Source organism: Bombus bifarius, unplaced genomic scaffold (genome assembly GCF_011952205.1).
Source record: "Bombus bifarius isolate JDL3187 unplaced genomic scaffold, Bbif_JDL3187 scf7180000008203, whole genome shotgun sequence".
NCBI lineage: Eukaryota > Metazoa > Arthropoda > Insecta > Hymenoptera > Apidae > Bombus > Bombus bifarius.
In genome coordinates, this window is record NW_022884507.1 from 1,378,784 (window position 1) to 1,400,964 (window position 22,181).

General features: G+C 31.2%; 5 protein-coding genes across 8 annotated transcripts; 2 read left to right on the forward strand and 3 right to left on the reverse strand.

Moving 5' to 3' along the window:
• Window positions 1–1,978: 1,978 nt before the first annotated feature.
• LOC117210375 lies at window positions 1,979–6,052 on the reverse strand. Its single transcript, XM_033453350.1, has 2 exons — window positions 3,601–6,052; window positions 1,979–3,526 (listed from the first exon to the last, which is right to left on the reverse strand). Exon 1 carries the CDS (start codon window positions 5,926–5,928, stop codon window positions 4,879–4,881), a length of 1,050 nt encoding a protein of 349 aa, XP_033309241.1. The 5' UTR covers window positions 5,929–6,052; the 3' UTR covers window positions 1,979–3,526; window positions 3,601–4,878.
• Window positions 1,979–8,327, reverse strand: LOC117210376 (alpha/beta hydrolase domain-containing protein 17B). 2 transcript variants are annotated; one of them, XR_004488097.1, is made up of 4 exons: window positions 7,270–8,327; window positions 6,458–6,590; window positions 5,415–6,369; window positions 1,979–5,137 (listed from the first exon to the last, which is right to left on the reverse strand). XR_004488097.1 is itself a non-coding variant. In XM_033453351.1 (3 exons), exons 1-3 carry the CDS (start codon window positions 7,911–7,913, stop codon window positions 6,286–6,288), a joined length of 861 nt encoding a protein of 286 aa, XP_033309242.1. In that variant the 5' UTR covers window positions 7,914–8,327; the 3' UTR covers window positions 1,979–6,285. The 2 variants fall into 2 exon arrangements, 1 of the variants encoding a protein (XP_033309242.1); XM_033453351.1 differs by having other exon boundaries at window positions 1,979–6,369.
• Window positions 8,328–8,528: 201 nt separating this feature from the next.
• LOC117210374 (homer protein homolog 2) lies at window positions 8,529–11,719 on the forward strand. 2 transcript variants are annotated; one of them, XM_033453349.1, is made up of 7 exons: window positions 8,529–8,771; window positions 9,884–10,040; window positions 10,128–10,259; window positions 10,338–10,589; window positions 10,686–10,832; window positions 10,921–11,196; window positions 11,416–11,719. In XM_033453349.1, the coding sequence occupies exons 1-7, from the start codon at window positions 8,746–8,748 to the stop codon at window positions 11,599–11,601; spliced, it is 1,176 nt and encodes a 391-aa protein (XP_033309240.1). In that variant the 5' UTR covers window positions 8,529–8,745; the 3' UTR covers window positions 11,602–11,719. The 2 variants fall into 2 exon arrangements, with proteins under 2 accessions (XP_033309240.1, XP_033309239.1); XM_033453348.1 differs by having other exon boundaries at window positions 10,338–10,832.
• A 3,217-nt stretch (window positions 11,720–14,936) lies between these two features.
• Window positions 14,937–16,870, forward strand: LOC117210378 (methylosome subunit pICln). 2 transcript variants are annotated; one of them, XM_033453354.1, is made up of 6 exons: window positions 14,937–15,257; window positions 15,645–15,770; window positions 15,843–15,988; window positions 16,151–16,327; window positions 16,400–16,489; window positions 16,574–16,870. In XM_033453354.1, exons 2-6 carry the CDS (start codon window positions 15,652–15,654, stop codon window positions 16,663–16,665), a joined length of 624 nt encoding a protein of 207 aa, XP_033309245.1. In that variant the 5' UTR covers window positions 14,937–15,257; window positions 15,645–15,651; the 3' UTR covers window positions 16,666–16,870. The 2 variants fall into 2 exon arrangements, with proteins under 2 accessions (XP_033309245.1, XP_033309244.1); XM_033453353.1 differs by having other exon boundaries at window positions 14,963–15,253.
• A 428-nt stretch (window positions 16,871–17,298) lies between these two features.
• Window positions 17,299–21,704, reverse strand: LOC117210368 (regulator of nonsense transcripts 2). Its single transcript, XM_033453327.1, has 2 exons — window positions 21,605–21,704; window positions 17,299–21,020 (listed from the first exon to the last, which is right to left on the reverse strand). Exon 2 carries the CDS (start codon window positions 21,002–21,004, stop codon window positions 17,555–17,557), a length of 3,450 nt encoding a protein of 1,149 aa, XP_033309218.1. The 5' UTR covers window positions 21,005–21,020; window positions 21,605–21,704; the 3' UTR covers window positions 17,299–17,554.
• Between the last annotated feature and the right edge of the window lie 477 nt (window positions 21,705–22,181).

The window sequence follows — 22,181 nt, forward strand, 5'->3', positions numbered from 1 at the left end:
TTTTACTTAATATACGACACGTATAATTTTGATCCTTTTGACCCGGAGATGTTCTCTTTTTCTTGAAATAATACGATACTGAGTTGGACGCCTACTTGCATATATGCAACGCGTAGACGCTCTAATGGACATTACGTACGGCGGCGTGTGATATGGAGTAAGTAAGTACAATTGTTCAGCAGACTGCGTGACGCTGCACACCGAGGGCGTGGCAAAGTGTTCGAGTTGCTAATAAAGCAATTTATCGTTATGCAAAGAAAATAACGTTTCATATTCATTAAAATACTTTCACAATCTTTCTAATAACTTCAAAACGTCAAAACGTAATAACTTCAAAATGGTATAATATAGATCGATCGCGTTGTAACACATGTTACGGAAAAAGAAAACTGTAATTCTACTTTATTCGAAGCAAACATAAGAAAGTTTCGTTCATAAACGTTTCTATTCGCGACATAATAAATAATGAGTTTGACGAAAGAGATCTATAAATAAACTTAATAAAATAAATGATAAAAGTATATATATTTAGCACTCTACTAGCACTCAACTTTATCGATTATCCATTCTTGCGACTCCTACACGTAAAATACACGTTTTATAAGAATTTACTTTTGCAATATTAAATTCAATGTTGGGGTTTAAAAAAAAGTCGTACAACGAATGACCTTCTATCTATATTGTAATTTTACGTAGACTGCGTACGAAACGAAACTCGGAGTCGCATAAAATGAATCATTGCCGATGACAGTCGTGAATAGATATTAATTCGCGAGACACGAGCAGTAGCAGAAAATTTTGTCTCTTCTTTGAAGTAGCTTTGTAGGCTGGCTGAAGGTATAGCGCAACCATTGGAGCTCAAGCTGACGCCGCGTAACCTGTTCTCATTTTTATCGTCAGCATCAGGTTTCAGCGCAGGTGAGCTGCGAAGGTGCTGAGTCGAGTCCAGCGAACCAGCTCGTGGTTCTCGAGCATTTCCTTCTCCCTCATCATAGAAACGCATTGACCTCCGGGACAAAATACCGATGATCAATGCAAACGTTGCATCGTATTAGCGTTATTCGAGGATATAGCCAGGATTATGTGGCTATCTAATAACTAGCAGGGATTTTAATTAATTGCAACAGCAAGCGTCTTATTCGCTGTGATATTTAAAACCACGCACGGTGACCGTCTGCTGTTCTTTCGACTCAACGAAACGAACTTGACCGATACTAAAAATGAAATAATTTCCGAACTCGCGTGCTGCTATAGCGCACTTTTATGTACTTTTATAAATAGCTATGCGTGTCAGAAAGAACACAGAATTTGCACTCTTTGATCATTTATAGTGCCTTTACCGCGTATCAAAGCGAAAAGTTTGTTCGCGTTCAAGGAACTTGACGTACTTCGTCACATCTGGAAAAATTCTGTATCGTAGTTTGATAAAAATGAATATGCGATTGGGTCGTAAATTATTAATGGATAGAACATGATGATGTTTACTGTCATTTCTATAGGATTTTATTAACATTGTTACTTCAGTAATATTAATTACAAATACCAATTTTTAATGTTCGATAGTAAAAAAAAAAGAGAAAGACGTTTAAAAAAAGAACAAAAGAAAAAGGAACGGGATCAAGATCAAGTACATACACAATTTCGATTTTACAGAATAGCATGACAATGAGCGGCTGCATTATTTAATTATAATTCTACCGCTTTAACGAACGCGTGATAACCGATTGCTTAAACGGAAGGATGACGATACTTCCGGCGTGAAATGATTTATTCGATAAATGACTATTCATCGGCGACATCGCCAGGTACACCGATAAAATAAGCGGAGTTGAATAATATGGGCCTACAGATGACGTTTTGTATGATTTATACAACAATTGTACACTATTTAAACGTCGCAGGGCTTGACAAACTATATCGCAATGCAGTACGCTCAAGTCAAGTGCGATGGAAGTATAAAATTCTAAAACAACCCTAATCGGGTGCCCAGCAAGTGTATTTCAGACTACGCATTCTACACGATTTCGTAAGAAATAACGTTATTCCGCTTGGTATCATGTCTTTATGCACTAAATAAAACAGTAATTTTGTTATTCAATCCGAGATACTCATCTTTCTTCTCTTTCTTCTCTTTCCTGTCCTATAATAATTTTGTAATGAGCTACATGTTATTTACTTATCAGACAACTAATCGACTAATTCATTTTGTGTTACAGTCGTTACACTTCGTGATACATATGACACTAACGATCGGTACAGGGGATCTCGTAATCTCTATCATTGTTATCTCCTCCCTCCCATCTCTTTAACCCATCTTCTGCCGTAAGTACATTGGTTACGACCGAACAGAACATCGAGCGTATTATTTCTAATACTTCACTTACACGCTATTATGTACAGTTATGAATACCGCACCGTGATTCGCGTGATACCCCCGCCCCCCTCAAAGACCATTGAGTACCATTTTACCGGCACGATGCAATTATGAAAGACGAAAGTGCTGTTCAAAACCGGTCGATTGCTTGACGCATATTGAGAGACAGAATAGGGTAGTAAAAAATAGTAAAAGAAATGAGCGAGAGAAAGAGAGAAAAAGAGAAACACACAACAGGAAACGAGAAAGAAAGTAGAAGAAAGAGGGGACGCGTATGCATTCGAAATATGCTGTACAAAAGTTAGTTTCTATCCAGTTTTATAAACGATCGGTTCTAGTTTTCGGCGAGCACCGATCATTTTACTATTATACGTTATCTTTGCGGAGTTTTCTATAAAATCCCTCTCTGAAATATCTGCCGTTTATAAAACTGGACATTTGTCGAACAACGGTATAAATTTTTTTTTTCACGAGTTACGTAATAATTGCGATACAGATCAATTTAACAGCGGCTACGTGAAAGCCAATGGAAGGGTAGCATCGGACTCTTTTTATTTCGGTACTATTATGTACCATAGACTATTCTAAAAGATTAATGCTAGAGGAAAGTGAATATAATGTTTGACGATCGAGTAGAAAATTTTTCAACGGCAATGTGAAACAAATAAAAAAAGTAATACACATATAAATAACGATAATTAAAATTATCAAAGCTACGATTAAACGAACGAAAATATTTCGTATCTTTCAATAACGATCTATTAGATCGACCTTTATTTTTTTCATTAAATTTTTACAATCTTATATCCTCTTGCAGATAAGATACTTTCAGATAAGTGGAGATGTAGCCAGAAACCACCGAACAACGGAAGCCATGTATCATAAATAGATAATAAAAATATATTCACTTTCCGTTCGTTCATACCATCACAATTATACAAACATTTAATTTCAGTGTATACTTGTAGTTTGAAGACATTCATAGCAATTTATTGTTTAAAAGACAACGAGGACGGGTAGAAATGTTCACGAGAATGCAAAATTAACAATAAAAACGAACAATCCCTAGAGAAATACATACATGTACAAGCGCCGATTCATTCCATTGGCTCCGTACAGTCATTTCACGTTGTCGCATACATTATACATACACTAGTAAAGAAAAAATTATTTAATTGTACTGTATTTACATTATCGAGATATAAAAATACTAACAAGAAACATACCTATAGACAAGATCCTCCAAACGATTCACCTCTTTAGAAATAAACTACTTCATAATCAAGTTTGGCAGTAATATTGTCCCTATCTAGTTGCATTCTTATTCTTATTGTTGTTTGCAAGACCATCATCTCATTCATTGTCATTAAAACATAACGTTTTTTATGACGTCTTACACTTACACATTTTCTTAACGCTATCCATTAACTTTTAGTCTCTATCCTAAATTTTTTGCTACCTTGGAAGATTTCCATTGCTCGCTGCACAGGCCTTTGCTGTGGGTTAATACAAAAACAAATGTTTCCATTATTGGTACAGCTATCATATATTCCGGTCTGAGTGACAGCGATTTACTTATAAAATCATGCGACTTCACGTAACATTTTTTTTACCGCTGAACCTAATTTATAAAAGTCATAAAAACACGCAATGCAAAACACATTCCACATTCATTAACAAATCTATTAATCGTTACTTATTCTCTTTTCTTTCGGAGAAATAAGTTTAAATGCATAAGAATATGATAAAATGATCAACAACAAAAGCATTTACAAAGTTGTCTGATTTTTTGATCAACCAATAATAATATAAAATTATATCGACGTTTAAATTAACGAGTATAGGTTCAGCGAAGAATTTTAGTGCCACACACTTGCTAGAATCGAGTATAATAGCATTCGTGGTAGCAGAAAGTATTTCAATGTAAGCTATATTCGACTCCTTAGTCTTAAAGAGAATGATGATAAAGATCAAATAATAGTAATAATAATAATAATAATAATAATAATGATAATAATACTTGACATATTTGTCATAACAATGTTTCACAGCGTACGCTGCGAAAACGACTTACAACAAACGCACGCATGCATCAGTATGTGTACGCATGTGTAGTAAGAATATTCAATATGCACAGATATATTATCTCATATCTCTAGAAATATAATAATTTTTATGTATATATCGCATATGTATTTATGTGCACAGTCTCACTAGCACTGTTACAGCCCGAATAAGTGTCGTGCGTATAAATCTATGATTTCTTTAAAGACAGTTATGTGGAAGAATAATGGAACGACAACTCGGCGAGACACGTGGAATTCATATTATTTAGTTAACACTTTGTCTCTAAAGTTGCTTGTTAAATTTTATCAGGATCGATTTGTATAGTTCTCGCTTCAACTTCTGAATAACATTTCCCGAGCATTCAACTGATGATGTCGAAAGTCCAGTTTGTTATATACCATAGTTCCGTTCTAATAGACGAATAATTCAAGATTGCTTCACTTGTTGACAATGTTGCACAACTCACCAACGCTTCTGCTTCGAGGTGTATACCGTGATTTTTGAAATTGTTTTACATTTGGTAACAAATTAGTTTGCATTGATGTTATTTCTGAAGTCTTCGAACTAATGTCTATCTGTACGTTTATATGCGATGGACTCTTCGAACGTACAGCGTGGTGGGGACTCTCGTGATTTGCAGTGAATCGGGAAAGTAAACTGGAATCATTGGATAAAATCTTTGAGCTTGCAGCCAACCTACAAGCACAAGGAGAACACTTTGGTAAGTTTATCATAATTTTATCTGGCTCGATTGTCAAAGACGACCGACCAAATTTTCTTAACGGGCTGGAAAGAATTCTTTTAGCTCTCAGTTTCTTTTCCATTGAATCTTGGCTTTTTCCTTTATCTTTGCATGTTTTTTCGAAACTTTTACTTGCAAATTTATTACTCTTACTACTCCACGAAAACTTTTTCGTAGATTCTGCTGATTTTTCACTATGAGCTTGTGATTCATGCTCTTCGGATCTCTTACCTTTTACAATTACGTCTTTACTTAAAATTTTAGTACAACAATGTTTCTTAGTATTCTTCGTACATTCTGAATCCAAAACAGATTCTATACTACTATATTTGAATTGATTTATAGGAGATTTCCTCTCTATTTTGAACTGACTTTGAATACTTTTACAGTCTGAAATACTTTTATTATTATCATTAGGAATATTGGAAAATGACGACAGTGACTTTTCTCCGATCGCGTATTGTCGGCAGTCTTCAACCTGTATGTCAACTAAAGTCGTGTGAGATAATTGTGTATCAGCTTTCTTACTATGACTTTGACCAAATGAATTTTTCAAAGTCCTGTGAACAATATTCTTTTGATTTTTACCAAATGGATTTTTTAAATTTTTCGGTAAAGAAATATGCTTTTTTGCAACTTGACTAATATGATTCAACCGGAAGTTGTGGCAAATAGAGGTACTCCCTAATATCGTTTTACTGTGTTTGTTATCTTGAACATCTGTTACTATTTCCTCTTCTTTCATACTCTTCTCATCTTGTTGTATAGCTCTTTTCGAATTACTATCTAAACTGGAGTCATCATCTTCGGAACATGTTTCCTTTAAAGAATCTTTATAATGAACTTTCTGATTAATATCTATCTGTTGATCACGGAAGAAGAATCCGTCGTCAATAGAAACGAAAGATGACTCTTCGTCACAGGGGAGGACAGGTGCCTTCTCCCCTGTGGGAGGCGATTGCTAGACAAGCTTCTCAGTCTGTGAGCTTGTCGAAATAGAGCTGGTAGTATTTGAATTATTAGAAGTAGTGTGTCCTTGACTGCTCACATGTGTATGTCCTCCTCCCTGCCCCCCCTGATTCTGGGAGAGGCTTAGTCGCCGTCAGTTTATCAGTTCCACGCTCACAAATTGTTTCAATCGCTCTAAGTATTGATCGTACAACTCTACGTCATTATGGCCAGCACCCTAAAAACATAAGCGATAGTACTTATACGACTAAATTTCTTGCCTTCTTTACTTGAGAAAAGAAAAGGAAGTGCATAATTTTGTATACCTCGACCCATAATGGCTCTACTGCTCTTGGACACCTCTCGTAAATTGCCAAACCATGACTAAAATTTATTACATCATCTTCGGTTCCATGAATTACCAAAACGGGAGATGTCACCTTGGGTACTTTGTCTATACTGTAAAAAGGAAAGAAACTTCATTTTACACGTAATATTTATTTGATGTGCGATAAGTGCAAAATTTCTACAAAAGCATGAGAGTTTTATATTTACAAGTATATATAATAAATTAATAATATATTATAATAAATTAATATAGAAAATCGACAAATATTTAATTATTATTATTTAGCATAATTTAATTGAATAAAAAAGGAAAAAACGATAGAGAATACCACCACACCAAACAAATAAGCAACACCAAAAGTACAAAACCTATTAGCGAAGTATATGTCAACGGATCATGTAATTTATAGGTTTCCATGACGCAAGTATATAGGTAAACTTTTATTGCTTCCTATACTTGAACTCCGAAAAACCACACACCAACGCGAAAAAAATATATGCAGTCGCAGCATTGCTGCAAGCTTCCGTGAAACTTGTTATGCCAGTCAGAGCGTTCCACTTATTTTAAACTTCGTTTAAATTTTAAATACAGAATGAAATGTTTTTTTATATGTATGTACATATACATATATATGTACACCACGTGCATGGATGTACACCTGAACTGGATGATAGTGTCATGCGCGTAAACTTAGCTGTGCGAATCATAGTATACGATAAGCAGATTATAGATCGCGTTTCATTTAACGCGATAAAGGGGGATATGTGCATGAAAAAGAATTGAACGTACCTAGGGAAGGCGTCAAAGAACCAAGTTCTTTTGGTGTTAGGGAAAGCAACTCGCATTCCCGACATTAGAGGTGAATGCAGAACAACTGCGCCAACCTCGTATCGCGCGGCCAGATCGACCGTGGGTACAGTCCCGATGCTTTGACCATATAGGATAATGTTTTCGGGGCTAATACCGTAACGTGTTCTAAGAGCATGCCACGCAGCATCTATGTCCGCATAAAGATTCTTTTCCGACGGTTTGCCACCAGAAACTCCATAACCCGAATAATCGTAACTGAATATATTACAATTTATTCTAGACCCGAGCCCCAAATAAAAACTAGACATCTGTCCGAGATCGACTGCATTTCCATGGGAATATAGTATGGTAAAACGTGCAGTAGCCGAACAGCGTACAAACAAACAAGCAATTCGATTTCCTCGTGACGTTCTTGCATAGAAACCTTCCACCGACTCTTTCTCCCTTTCCGTATATTGCCATTCTGCTCTTTCAGACAAAGAAATTGTAACCTTGGAACCTTCGTCCTCAATAAACGCATAAGTAGGCTCAGGAGGTAGAAACGCTAATTTCGCAGCGATCCTGGACGGGCAAGGTGGACAGCAAAACAAGCAACACAATTCACTAAAACTTAACCCGTTCATCGTTCCACGGGGGTGTTACGCGCACGCGAAAACGCCGTTTATCACGTTTCTTCGTGGAATCTCCGCATCGAGATTTCCGCTTTGATTTAGAAATAACTCCATCCACTGTAATTTCCACGCCTAGTGATTCAACCACAATGTCATTTGTTATCACACTCCTAGAAGAGTCTCTCACGATGAATCAGCCATGACGGCTCGTAAGGCGGACGATTTCTCTCCCTCCTATTTCCTCTCTTTCTCACATAATACCCCCACCTACCGAATGTTGCACACATCCATTGTATTCTGGTAAAAGGAGATAGTACAAGAAAGGGATAGAAACCATGCTGCTATTTTGCTACGTTCTTCTTCTCTATTCATTGCTCGCTATTGGTGAAACATTTAAACCAACAAGATGATTCGATATGCAACGAAGAATGATCGCGTATTCAAACGCGCGTTTCCTCGCTTACTCTATGTTACCAACATTCTAAATAACAATACAAACCGCATTATGAAAACATAAGTATGCGCCTTGCTATGCGACCGCGTCTAGTGATTTTTTTGAAAGAAAGCTACGAGGTTAGCAATAGCAACCTTTCGTGGAAAATCGATTAAATCCAGGTATATGGTGGAAACTCGACTAGTTTCATGTCGTTGCGTGATCGTTGCCGTTCGCCTATACAGTTTTGGCCGATGGCGGCTGTCAACTGGTGTAACTCTGTCTTTCGTGGAATTCATTTTCATCAATTTTCTAATCATTTTGAAAATTTCTATTCGCAAATAGTTATCACGCATTCGCGTTAAATTCATTTCTCTATGAGTCTGTGAAATTATCATTTACAACATTTGTATGACATCGGGAAAAGAAACAATGGGGTAAGTGAACGTGGTGGTATTCTGCACCGCCTTTTAAGGGTGTGTAATATATGTACACACCATTTTCGTGTCGCATACAACTATGATAAACGATCCTTAATTCTTCTATTACTGAATACCGTCAATTGATACAAAATAGGTCGTGTCGCTTTCGTTGCGTTAACTAATGAACACTATCCTCCTTTCCCGTCTATTTACTATCATATTCCCGACATCATCGCAGATACGCATTTAGGTGGGTGCGTACATACATGAGGAAACTGGACCAGAATGTTTCTCTTTTTTTCCCTCCCCCCTGTATTCATATATGCATAACCATAAAATAAAATAGTGAAGGTGGGATAAGTCGACACCGCGTGAAATGTGTTTATTCTAGTTGTTTACTCGGGCACCGTTTCATATATTTTTAGACTCTAATTGTGAAAATTCATTTCGACGACCCTACAAATATTTATTACGTTAATATCTATTCGACAGTTTTTTAATGCGATTATATTTTTATTTCCGATATAACATACCAAGCTTATGTAATTATATTATTTCTTTTTATATCAGCTTTATAAATGATATCATATTTTATTAAAGTGATGAATCCTTTATTAATGTTTATTTTTTTATTGTAGTTATTTTTCACATAAAGTATATTTATTACTTGTTAAAATTACGTATTTTAAAGAACAATATATATAAATTGTAGATATATTGCACGTGTGAGAAATTAAAGAAATTAAGACAAAAGTATAATTGTTTCTTTTATGAAAACTGAAAATGTCTTGTTTATATTTATTTCTTTTGATTCCTTCCAAATTTATACAATATTGTAATGCTAAATTATAACATTATTAGATTTTCCATTGGATTAATTTTAAGGCATGTAATATGATATGTATATTTGAAATTTTTTGATGTATTTGATTTTGTTATGTTTCTGTGGAATATACATCTAATAAAGTTCTACAAAAAAGATAAACTTTAAGATATTTGTTATTATTAAAACACCTATAATTTATATTTTGATTATATAAATCAAGGTATATATAAATAGATGCTGCATGTATTAATTAAATCAATATATTTAAATACCTAAGTCTTTTACTTTTAATAAATTGCAGTGAACAACCAATTTTCACGTGTAAAGGACACGTGTTTCATATTGATCCTAAGACAAAAAGATCTTGGGTATCAGCATCTACAGCAGCAGTGTCTATTTCATTTTTTTATGACTCCACAAGGAGTCTATACAGAATAATTTCTGTTGAAGGAACAAAGGTGACTGAAAAATGGCTGAACTGTTAAACAAAGTAAATATACACTATATCAAAAATAAACTTACATTGTATTTTATTTCTCTTTTAGGCAGTAATAAACAGTACTATTACTCCAAATATGACCTTCACAAAAACATCACAAAAATTTGGGCAATGGTCAGATGTTAGAGCTAATACTATATATGGTCTTGGCTTTTCATCTGAAGTAGAATTAGGAAAGGTTTGTGAAATATGTCTTAAGTTAATGTACAGTCACTTGTACACTGTAATCTCAGAGACAATACTATTCATTTGGCAGTTCATAGAGAAGTTTCATGAAGTGAAGGAAGCCACTAAATTAGCTAGTGCTAAATTACAATCAAACAGCTCATCTGTTACTCCTGCTACTAGTGCAAATGTTAGCCCGATTACATCACGATCAAGTATGCCATCGTCAGAACAAGATCTTATAGACCCGCCAAATTCATCGATGATTAATTCCAATATATCAGCATCAAATAATCCCAATCCAAATGCCAACATGATCTCCACTCAAAACAGTGTGTCTTTGGTAAGCAGCAGTCCCTTACCTGGTAGTTGTCAGAATAAAGTGGATGATGAATTGAAAAATGCAGTCCATTCAAGATCACAGAGTGTTTCTCAGCAGAGTACAGAAAGTCCACAACATCAAGGGAAATCATCGCAACTTAGTTCGACGCCAGGTGGACAATCAGCTGAAATGCAGCTTAAGTATGAGAATGATAGGCTGAAACTTGCATTAGCACAAAGCTCTGCAAATGCTAAGAAATGGGAGGTATGGTTTTATGTATCGAAACATACATAATTATTGTAAAAAATTACCTAGCATATGATAGAAGTTATCGCAAAAAATTTGTTTGCAGGTTGAATTGACTACATTGAAAACAAATAATGCCAGATTAACGAGCGCGCTACAAGAATCCACAGCCAATGTCGATGAATGGAAAAGACAATTGCAATTGTATAAAGAGGACAATGCAAGGATTAAAGCCAAGTATGCAGATCTCGAAGCTGGAAAAATAGCAGAAGGCAATAGCGAAGCATTAAGGTTGAGAGTTGAAGCGTTAGAAAGTGAACTTAGAACAAAAAATGAAGAAATCAAAGCTCTTACTATAGCTACCAAAAATAAAGATTTTGTAGTACGTATAGATTGTAAAATAATCATATTAAACATTAATAACTAATGATTGTCGAATAATTAAAATGATATAAAAATGTTTTCTAGCTATTATATTTACTAAATATCATTTCAATCAAAAGAGTATAGAAATTCAATAATAATATCTAGTCATGCTTAATTAATTATTCGTCTATTTTAAATAAATGAATATATAAATTCATAATCTCATCTTTTTCAGGCTTTACAGAAAGAAAATGCAGAATTTCGTGAAATGTTAAGGGCTGTTCATGAACAATTAGAGCTTGCATTAAGCGCAAATAATGTCCAAAAACAGAATTTGAATACACTAAATGCCAGATTAGCTGGATATATACAAGATTTGGTAACTGTACATCGAGAAATTACAAATACATTGCAAACTTAAGTTTCCATGTAGTGATGTCTAAGAATATTCTTCATGAGAGTTTTGTATTTATGATATAAGCGAAGTAAACAAATGGACGGTGTAGATTAATACAATGGGAAAGGTTCCAAAAAAAAAACATGCATAGTAAAAAAATCTTGAAAAAGTAAACTAAGAACACTATCTTCAAGTGATAAAGATAGATTATATCTCTTTAATGTATTTATTCCGTGTTAAGTTAATGACAGCATTTGGTGTTCACGTTCATAAATTTTTCGTGCCATATTCATGTCCTTATTGTATATAAAAATGTGTTCTTTTTAACAACGTTTTATATATTGTGTTTTTTTAATTAGTATACTTCTACACAGAAGGAAACGTAACTATCATTTACATATTATGTACCTAGTATATTGTACTATAAAAACAATTTTACAATTATTTTTACAGGTTATTTAATTAAAATTTATTGTATTATGTTTTCTATACAAAATGTTACGATCAATTTTTATTAATCATACAAATTATTTACATATATAATTTGTTTTTTTCTGATGATTGTGTCTAAATGTTTGTGAAATAAATTATAGTTGCAATTATACTGCAGTCATCATTACTAATACTGTTTCACTGATTACTGTTGATCTTTGACTCATTATTAAACTCTACAATTCTTACTATACTATTATAGCTATTATTATGATTATTAATGCTATTATAATTACCTCCACTATTGCTGCACTATTAATTGTTATTATTATTGCTCATAGTATCATCATTAGTGTTACTTCTATAACTGTTATTACTGTTACTGCCATTATATGTTCACAAAGGACTTTTATGATATATAAAAATATGAAACATATCAAAAATGTCACAAGATTTAATGTAATACATGTTTCTCGATGTTTTTTGGAACTTAGCCCCTTGAAGACAACAATAAAATTCAGTTCATTGTACCCATGAACACGACTAAGAAAACTGCACAATTAACGTTAGTAACGTATAGCGATACTCAATTATGTAGTATATCTATTTAATTCAGCTGTACATTGTATCCATATTCTTCTAGTTCTAGCACATATTATTTATCTTTATCAATAGTATAAAAATATATAAAATTGGAGAGTCTGGCATGAGCTGTACAGAACCATTGATATCTAATATAAAATGTAACATGAAAAAATATATTATAGGGCTCATTTACAATGGGTAACTTAGTGGTTTGAACATGGAAGGTTATCTAATACGTCAACAATGAGAAAATAATGTTTTTGATGTGTGAAATATTTTATTGTCTTTCTTATGAAAATCAAGTTATTATTGTTGAGAAAATAAACATCACTCTTCGTAATATAAATGGATTTATATATATTATTTGCTATTTATTATTCAAATAATCTATAGCAATCAAGCCAGATATTCTTCAATATGTTGTATTTGAATAGCATTATAGACTCATTAGGAAACAAAATTTACCCAAGACTGATGACCGATTGTCTTAAAGATGTCAAAGTGATACTTCTTGCAACAATAATTTCTAGTAGTAAATGAAGTGCGAAATACTAAACAGAGCACTTTTTATTGTACTAACAGTATGTATGTATGTACGTAAAATGTTATGGAAATGAGTTTTAAATTTGAGGAATTGGAAACAAAAGCCTCGCTTGCCACATGTAATCCTAATAAAACATTTTCAGATGGCTTTCTTGTGTTCTATTATCAATTATGATATTACTATATCCATACTTTCATAAATTGTTTGACATTATATGATAAATTTAATTTAGTAATTGTTATTAATAGAATTTTAATACTTATCTAAAATATAAATATATATCGCATATACCATGATAGAAAACTAAAGTTATGGAAATTTAGTAAAAATTCTACTGTTTTATTTCATTAACTCATTCATACATTTAAAAAATATGTAACATTTATAAAGATGCTGATTCTCTTCACCTTAAGCTATAATTTATATATGTCTATAAACTTACGAACTTCTACATAAAGTATAAAATGAAATTATGTTCTTACATCATGTAATCGTAGTAGTTTATAAATTATGTATACTGTATAACGAAATATATAAACATATAACTTTATAATAATAGATTAAAAATAGTAAAGTTTTATTAAATTTAAAAAGATTATTAAAATAACAACAGAACGTATATTATATTAAAATAAATATGGAAGTCAGCAATAGCTGGTTGTATTTATATCATTTTGCACAATTAGAATGCTAACATTTTAACCGATATCTTAAAAATAAAATCAATTATTACCATTTATTTACTTCTTATTTCCCAATTATATTAAAATAATTTTATATATTATGTTATATGTTTATACTAACATTATTTTTATGTAATGATTATTCACTTTATTTTTCAAAAGTTTATCTAAAATAACCTGATTAAGCAAAATCCATAGAATATCATTTTATTTTAACATTCTTTCGTAAACTACGATATTATACATTTTTTTACATTACTGAATGTTTTATTTTTCTGTATATAAAACAAGCATATCGAGTTTAAAATCAGTATTATAAATTTTAGAAACTTCGATTAAATATTAATTTGATTTATATTTTATATAAAACGAGTAAAGTTAAATATCACAGCGATGTATTAATTTTATATGGTAGATGTAAAAACATGTAAATAGTAAATAGGGATTATTTTCATAGAAAAAATAGGAAGAACTTGTTTCACTTTATGCAAAATGTATGGTAATGAATATTAAATATGATGGTTATTTACATGTATAAAGAATGTATAATAATGACAGCGAACAAATCATAAATAATAATTTTCCAAAATTAACAAGTATATATATATTATATATAATTACAACAATGCGTTATAATACGCTTATTATATTGAAAAAAATGATTGAAAAATTGTTTACTGTTGTTAATAATTTCATACGTCTAACGTACTTATATATATTTATTATTAAAATAGATTTATAAAATATTCTTATGTAGTTTCTTCATTATCATGATAACAATAATTTTGAAATTGTAAAATAAATATTGTATCAGTTAATAAAATAAAATATTATCCTATAATATAACAAAGTTGTATCTCTTCCCTGTATATAACTTTTTTTCTTGAGAAGCTACTTGTTCTTCTATATATCTAAAAAATTATTGCATTTTTATCAATACCTAAATTTATTCGCAATTCCTAAATCTTTGAGTAATTTAAAATAGAATTGAAATAAAGAGAAACATATTTTTAAGAGCCCAGAATTTATATACTTATCTATAACATAAAATCATCAAACAGTTTAATATCTTTTTATTGTAATGTCAAAAATATGCAACAAAACTTCCCGCCCTTTCAAGTATGCTAGTGTAACATCTATGTATAGTTTATCGTAAAAAAGTATTCTGCATTAATAGAGTAAAATACAAACACAACAGGGTGCGGAAAAGTTGTATATTTGCAAGTATTAAAAAATGAAAAATCGTCATATTGATTGATTTTAGCGATTGTAAAGCTTTAGTGAACTTTGTCGCGTATATATTTCGAAACGTAAAAAGTGATCTCGAAGTATTGTGTAAGAATTAAAGTTATAAAATCGTTGTCAAGTTTACAAATTCGTTCATTTGGTGGAGAATTTTCTCTTCTTATTTATAATTTGTTTGCAAAAACAAGTAGGTAATGAATTTATACATCAATAGATTATGCATTAGCTAAATTAAGTATAAAAGACAAGTATTATAAAACTAATAAGATTGCTATCTTAAGTATGCAATTACAATTTTGTTTACTGCATTTTACGCTAAATAAAGTGCATGATTAATTAATTATGTTTCCGAACTTGTTTTTATGAAATTTATGTTATTTTATGTTATGAAATGTATATACGTATATTATATTATATTAATTTATATATATTTGTGTGTATAATGTAACGAAATTTATAATTTTATAAATTCCGGCATAACCTTTCATCTATTTTTGCCTCCTGTCTGTATATTTGTCTAAATAATTGGTTTATTTGATCAAATGCTGTTGGTCCTATATCTCAAGTAAATATTGCAGATAAAAGATGGTAGTGCTTAGCAATTTTCTTGCACCACAGGAGGGAATACGCCATGAAGAACTAAATACTACCGTGTATATTAATGATAGGGAAGTAGGAAAAGGAACTCTGTATATCACAGAGAGGTAAGTACTAATATGACGCAATCTTATATTTCATAATATATTCATATTTTAATACGACGTTCATGTTTGTAGCTTACTTTCTTGGGTGAATTATGATACACAACAGGGATTTTCACTTGAATACCCTCATATATCTTTACATGCCATATCACGAGATGAACAAGCACACCCAAGACAATGTTTATATATTATGGTCGATGCAAAAGTAGATCTTCCAGGTATGTTAAGTTCCCTTTGAATGTAATTGCTTGTCTTTCAGTGAAGAATAAAATCTAAATAAAGTTCAGTTTACTGAATCTGAATTTACTTTCTATGTAATTTTTGCTAAATATATTAAGATTTCATATTTTTATATTTTTTAAATATAATATTTCATATAGATGTACCATTGCCACCAGCTTCAGATAGTGGTTCGGATAATGAATTTGAAGATGCAGATACACCTATCACAGAAATGCGATTTGCCCCTGACAACACAAATAATTTGGAGACAATGTTTCAAGCAATGAACCAATGTCAGGCTCTTCATCCTGATCCACAAGATAGTTTTTCTGATGGTAAATAAAGCTGTTTTAATAATACTTTATTAAACAATCAAATATGTTATAAAAATTTACATATCTTTGTAGCTGAAGAAGATATTTATGAAGATGCAGAGGAAGATGATTTTGAACAGTACGATGTTGGTGCTGGTGATGCTCCCTACATTTTACCAACAGGTAATATTTAAAATTTTAATAGATTTAATGTAAAAAGAATCAATATTCTATAAAGATCAAGATTCTTTATTCTCATTCCTTTAGAACAAATAGGGACAAGTCACAATGGTACAGAAGTAGATGATGCTATGGATATAGAAGCAGGTCAATTTGAAGATGCAGAAGAAGATCTATAAAATATGGAGATAATATAATGCAAACATGCAATTTAGTATTAATTTATGATTACCAGTATCATATACCAAGGTAGATATGTGATATTATGGCAGACTGTATAAGAGAGCAGTATCAAACATAAAAACAGCTAACATTTATTTATATTCATTTTGTACACCGTAATAATATTTTAGATAAAAATAAATAATTGTATATCAAATTCAATTCCTTATTTGTATGCATATTTGTATTTGTTTTTTAGAAAATTATTGGTTTTTTACATTTATTTATACAATAAAAATGAAGCTTAATATAATAACATTTTTTCAAAATATCCGAAAGGTATACTAATATTTATAAAAGTTTATCCATTTTAATGAATAACACAATATCGTGATTAGTTCTAAACGTATTGTATCTTTTTTATTGTTAATAAAAGTTTAATTAAATTATTAAAAATATCGAAGTATAATTTATTAATATGACTTATTATATTATGTCAATATGTAAATTCTGCAATTAAAATTTTTACGATTAACAATCCTGATGTTGAGTATTAGCCAAATTGATTTTTTATTGATAATTTTGTATATTTATAATGTGGAAGTAACAGAGAAGACACCTTATTCGAATACAACAGAGCTTTTTTTCCATATGAATATATGCAAATACATATTGACATATATGACACATTTCTGCATTTTTAATATAAAATATGTTTTTACACTGAAATCTATATGATTGAGAATTCATATAAACAACATATAGATATGTATTTCAAAAAAAAAAAATAAAGTATCACGAATTTATTATAAAACCTACACAAAAACATGAACATCAAATAGTTCGTATTGTAGATTTCTTGTTTTCCTCTAACATGACAAGTACTGATTTCCAACAACATTAAGATTACCGTATCTTTTTGGGGCCAAATATAAGATCTGCATCTGGTGCACCTTTAGGATGATTATATTTTTGTCGTCGCTCTCTATTTAAATTTACTGTCACTGGCCTGGTACTCTGGTTAATTGTTTCTTGATAATCTTCTTCTTCTTGTCTTTCTGTAATATTCAGTGTCAATCTTTTAACTCGTTCTTTCTCTTCTTTCTGTTCCTGTTCTCTATTTCGAAGATTCATTGCTAATTCTGATGACACAGGAACTGCTAAATTCTTGTATTGTTGCTTGTTACCTTTCCTTAACATAAGTACGAAATCGACTGTACTATTATCAGAAGGTCTTTCTTGCAGTTGTTCGTATGTTTTTTTAGTACTTTTTACATGCAAAGGAACTGAAATATCCACTTGTTGTGGTTTCACTGAATCTCGCATTCTATCTTGTATATTATCTGAAACCATTTTATCAAGAGCAGACAAAAAGTCATCATCTTCAGGACAACTTACTCTTCTAGGGCCAGCTGGTAATGCTGCATTTAATTCTGTAACATCCATAATAACACCATCAGTACCACCTTCTGAAAGACTTTGATCTCCTTGGGTATTTTCTTGTGTACCCATAGTGTAATCTCTTTCTGCATCAGCAGTCCAATCTTCTTCTGATTGTGCTTCAGAACAATCTTCAGATTCTTCAAAATGCAAATCAGCCACACCTTTTGCATCTCCACTACCATTTCCAGATGTTACAGCTATATCTTCATCTCCTTCAGCAATTACACCCATATCAGGTTCTGCATCAGTACGTTCAATACCATCCTCTGCAATAGGATTTCCAAGAGTGGGATATAATGTATTTCGCAATTCTTCCACAGCACATTGCGCTTCTTTATAACTTTGAAACAATTGCATTTTTGGTCTCAACATTGTCAATGTATCACGATACATATAATCTATACCCACTGGAAATGGATTTTCTGGAGTCCAAATAGGATCTGTATATTTGAACCAATAATAATTTTGGAAAAATATTAAAAAGTAATCTAGCTTTTTCTTGCTAGAACCACCACTAAAGTACTGTCCACAAGTTTCCAATAATGTACAGACTAATCGAATTCTAAAAAGGTGGTCAGGTGGATCTAAAATACTTGGTATGGAGTGATCCATACTGACTCCAAATGTAATCAGAAGATACAACGTTCGGAAAATATCTCCACTTTCTACCATGCGATAGTTATACAATTCTCCGAGATATTTAACCATAGCAATACGCCGTTGATTAAATTTTGGTAAATTAATTTCCATGCATAGTCTTATATCTTCCAACACACCATCTACTACGTGAGGACCTATAGTTTCGTAATGTGCAACAAGTCCAGCTAATAAACTTCCTACACATCGAATGTTCAAATATTTAACATTGTACGCAGCAGTGAGGCATTTAATAGCGTAGGATGATACACTTTCATCTTCCCAATCTAGTTTACGCATCCATTTGAGTACTTTATCTGTATTTGTTTTTGAGAGATCTTGGTATAATAATTTCCTTATAAATTCATGAATAGGTGGTCTGTCTTTCTTTGATACACCCCCAGTAGATTCTGGTGGATTTACATAATAATATGCATTTTCAATTATTGTTACATAACGTGAATCTAATGCAGTGACTGCCTTCTTACGCATCATTTGTTCCAAATATACTTTTGTCCTTTGATGTGAGTCTGGTGAACAAAATAGGTATCTTCCACATGTTTCCAACAAATTACAAGCCATTTCAATATGATGATGTGTAAAGTCATGTAACAAAACTTTCAAGCAATATAATGCTTCTATCTTTGAATAAAGTTTAAATTTAACAAGTTCACCAATGTATCTAACAACTTTTACTTTTGATTCTATATTAATTTGATCCTTTTTTCGTACATGATATTTAAAGTCATGTTTTAACATTGAACATAAATCATTGCCAACATCAGGCATAACAGGATAAAGAATAGCTGCCAATCGTGAATAAAATGGCAGTAGATCTAAACGAATTCTAGAAACACCAAACAATGCTTTCACTAGCTTTTTCTTGTTATGTTTCGTGTTGAGATTCATTAAGAAGTGTACTGCCGCATTGTCAATTAATTCACGATTTACGCAATTTGGTAAATGCGTTATAAATGCATCTAGAAGTATTTTATTACTTATATTCGAAACTTGTGGTTCCTCCACTTCTGCCTCAGGTTCATCTACTTTTTCAGTTTCTTCTAGTTCATCAAATGTTATTTCCTCATCTAAAGCTTCTTCGCTTATCGGAGCATCTTGTTTAGGTACTTCTTTCAAATATGATCCTGGAAGGAATACTGTTAAGTCTGGCAAAACTTCATAAAATCGTCTGGTTTCTTCATCTCCCCACATATCCTCTAAAATACTATTTTCTTCTCCTTCGCTAATCATTTTCAACGATTCTTCTGCTTCTGCTTTCATCTCACTATTTACAGGAAGTTCTGGCATAGGTTCATCTAAAGTATCAGAAAAGCTTTGCACATTATTAAGTAAACGATCATAGGATACTTGAAGACTCTCAAGTTTTTCTTTTCTTTCAGAGCTTAGCTCGCCTCTGGTCTGCAAAATCTTTCGATTTTGTTTCTCAAAAGCTTGAAGATCCTTATGTTCTTTTAATAAATGTTTACATAATGAATTGTAGTAATCTCGTAACAGTAATCTCACATTTTGTTGTTTATCAGGAGAAAGTAATTTGCTTTTGGGTATAGTTATACTCAACTTCTCAGATATTTCTCTTACTCTTTTAGATACAAGACCTGCATAATCTTCACCACAATGTTTGCAGAAGCTTAATATGATGCTTGCATTGTTATGTTCTTCTTTATCCATATTAATTAAAACCGTTAATGCAGAACCAAGCAGAGGTAATCCTTGCTTATGGGTGAAAATCCCTGCATTAACCAGTTCAGCATAAAATCGAAGATCGACTCTAAGTTTGCTTGGATTTGCAATTTTGTCTACAACCTTTAGAGATAAAATTCTTTGCCAATTCTCAAAAAAATGGGTTGAAAATTCTGCATATGTTTGATGCAAGAAGCTGCATACCTTAATAGCAGGTGCAACATCTGTCATTTTTAATTTAGCATCCACTAAAGCAGTAGCAACTTCACTTACATATTTTGTCAAATTTAAATGTGTCATATCTTTTAGAACTGTATCTAATTGTATACTACTAAAATTTTTTAATTTCTTAACAAACGTAGTATTTCTTTTCAGCGTTGAATCTAATTTGCTGAAATATGTTTCTGGTGGTCTATTAGGATTTAAATTAGCTGCTCGAAGTTCTTCTTTTGCATTTAGTCGCTGTTCTGTTTCTTTTATATAATCAGTCAAATATTGTTTATCTTCCTCAGATACAGCATCTTGTTCTACAGTTGCTTCTGTAGCTTCTGGTACTGTTTCTTGAACTTCTGACATTGTTCAAACCTGTTATCTAAAATATATATTTTATTATGTATTTGTACAAAATGTCATTTGAAAAAGCTACTTATGATTGTTATGCATATAAGACAGTAATGATTATTATAACAACGTATATATTAATTATCATATTTTGATCTTTCTCTATATTACAAGTTATGTTAACAATATTGGAATATTAACATGAAAATGTTATAAAGAAGAGAATGAATATTCTTCTAATCTAAGCAATAAAAGTATTCAATAAAATATTATAATTTGTGTTTGCAAATTTATATACTATCAGAAATTATTCAGTTATATATATAGAAATAAATTATATATATAAAATATGTTTATAATTAATAAATATGTTATAAGCAAATAACATTTACTCATACCGTGTAAAAAGAATCTTTTTTTTTATAGATGATATGATTTCTTTATATTTATTTAAATATATATTTGATATATGACATGTTTACATTCATAATAAGTAATACAAAATGCATAAAAATTAAATAAATTATGTGAAATAGATTGAAAATGAAAATTAGTACACTAATATTATTTTATAGAATTATGTTATAAACTTTTTAAAATTATTTACTTTCTTACTTTTTAAAAGCGAATGAGGTTATTTTATGGCAGACGAAAACTGATCTCTTACTAACATCCGCTAATACCAATATAAAAAATTGCTTCAGTGTTTTGAATACACGAATATATATGTATGCACATGCACATATGACATTAAGAGAGATTTCCTTTCTGATGTTAATCACTATAAACAGGACAGAAATAAAAAATTGTATGGATCTCTTACATTTTATTTTTGCGATAAAAGATAAATTTTAATTATAAAGAATGACATTTCTGCTTTATCTAAACGTTCTCTATTTGATAAATTCTTTAAAATTTAAAAACTTTAGTATAGATAACAAAATTAAAATTTATTGTAATACATATATAGTCGTTAGTAGGTAAACATAAAATAATTGTACTAAAATAATTATACTAAAATTTATACTACAAAGAAATACAGTTATAACTTTAATTATTATTTTCTAATTTCTAGTATAATACTAAAGCTAATTTCTCTGTATAATACATACATATACGTAATGCCTGATAGTACTTAAATATATACAATGTCATACGTACACACAGCTATATTCATTTATATATGTTATTC

Coding starts and splice junctions, on each gene's coding strand:
- LOC117210375 (XM_033453350.1), bottom strand. CDS start 5,928: ATGAAAGAAGAGGAAATAGTAACAGATGTTCAAGATAACAAACACAGT.
- LOC117210376 (XM_033453351.1), bottom strand. CDS start 7,913: ATGAACGGGTTAAGTTTTAGTGAATTGTGTTGCTTGTTTTGCTGTCCA. Junction 6,591..7,269: donor TTCTTTGACGCCTTCCCTAG/GTACGTTCAATT, acceptor TCCTTTTTACAG/TATAGACAAAGTACCCAAGG. Junction 6,370..6,457: donor TAGAGCCATTATGGGTCGAG/GTATACAAAATT, acceptor TTATGTTTTTAG/GGTGCTGGCCATAATGACGT.
- LOC117210374 (XM_033453348.1), top strand. CDS start 8,746: ATGACATCGGGAAAAGAAACAATGGG. Junction 8,772..9,883: donor TCGGGAAAAGAAACAATGGG/GTAAGTGAACGT, acceptor AATAAATTGCAG/TGAACAACCAATTTTCACGT. Junction 10,260..10,337: donor CTGAAGTAGAATTAGGAAAG/GTTTGTGAAATA, acceptor TTCATTTGGCAG/TTCATAGAGAAGTTTCATGA.
- LOC117210378 (XM_033453354.1), top strand. CDS start 15,652: ATGGTAGTGCTTAGCAATTTTCTTGCACCACAGGAGGGAATACGCCAT. Junction 15,771..15,842: donor ACTCTGTATATCACAGAGAG/GTAAGTACTAAT, acceptor TCATGTTTGTAG/CTTACTTTCTTGGGTGAATT. Junction 16,328..16,399: donor ACAAGATAGTTTTTCTGATG/GTAAATAAAGCT, acceptor ATATCTTTGTAG/CTGAAGAAGATATTTATGAA.
- LOC117210368 (XM_033453327.1), bottom strand. CDS start 21,004: ATGTCAGAAGTTCAAGAAACAGTACCAGAAGCTACAGAAGCAACTGTA.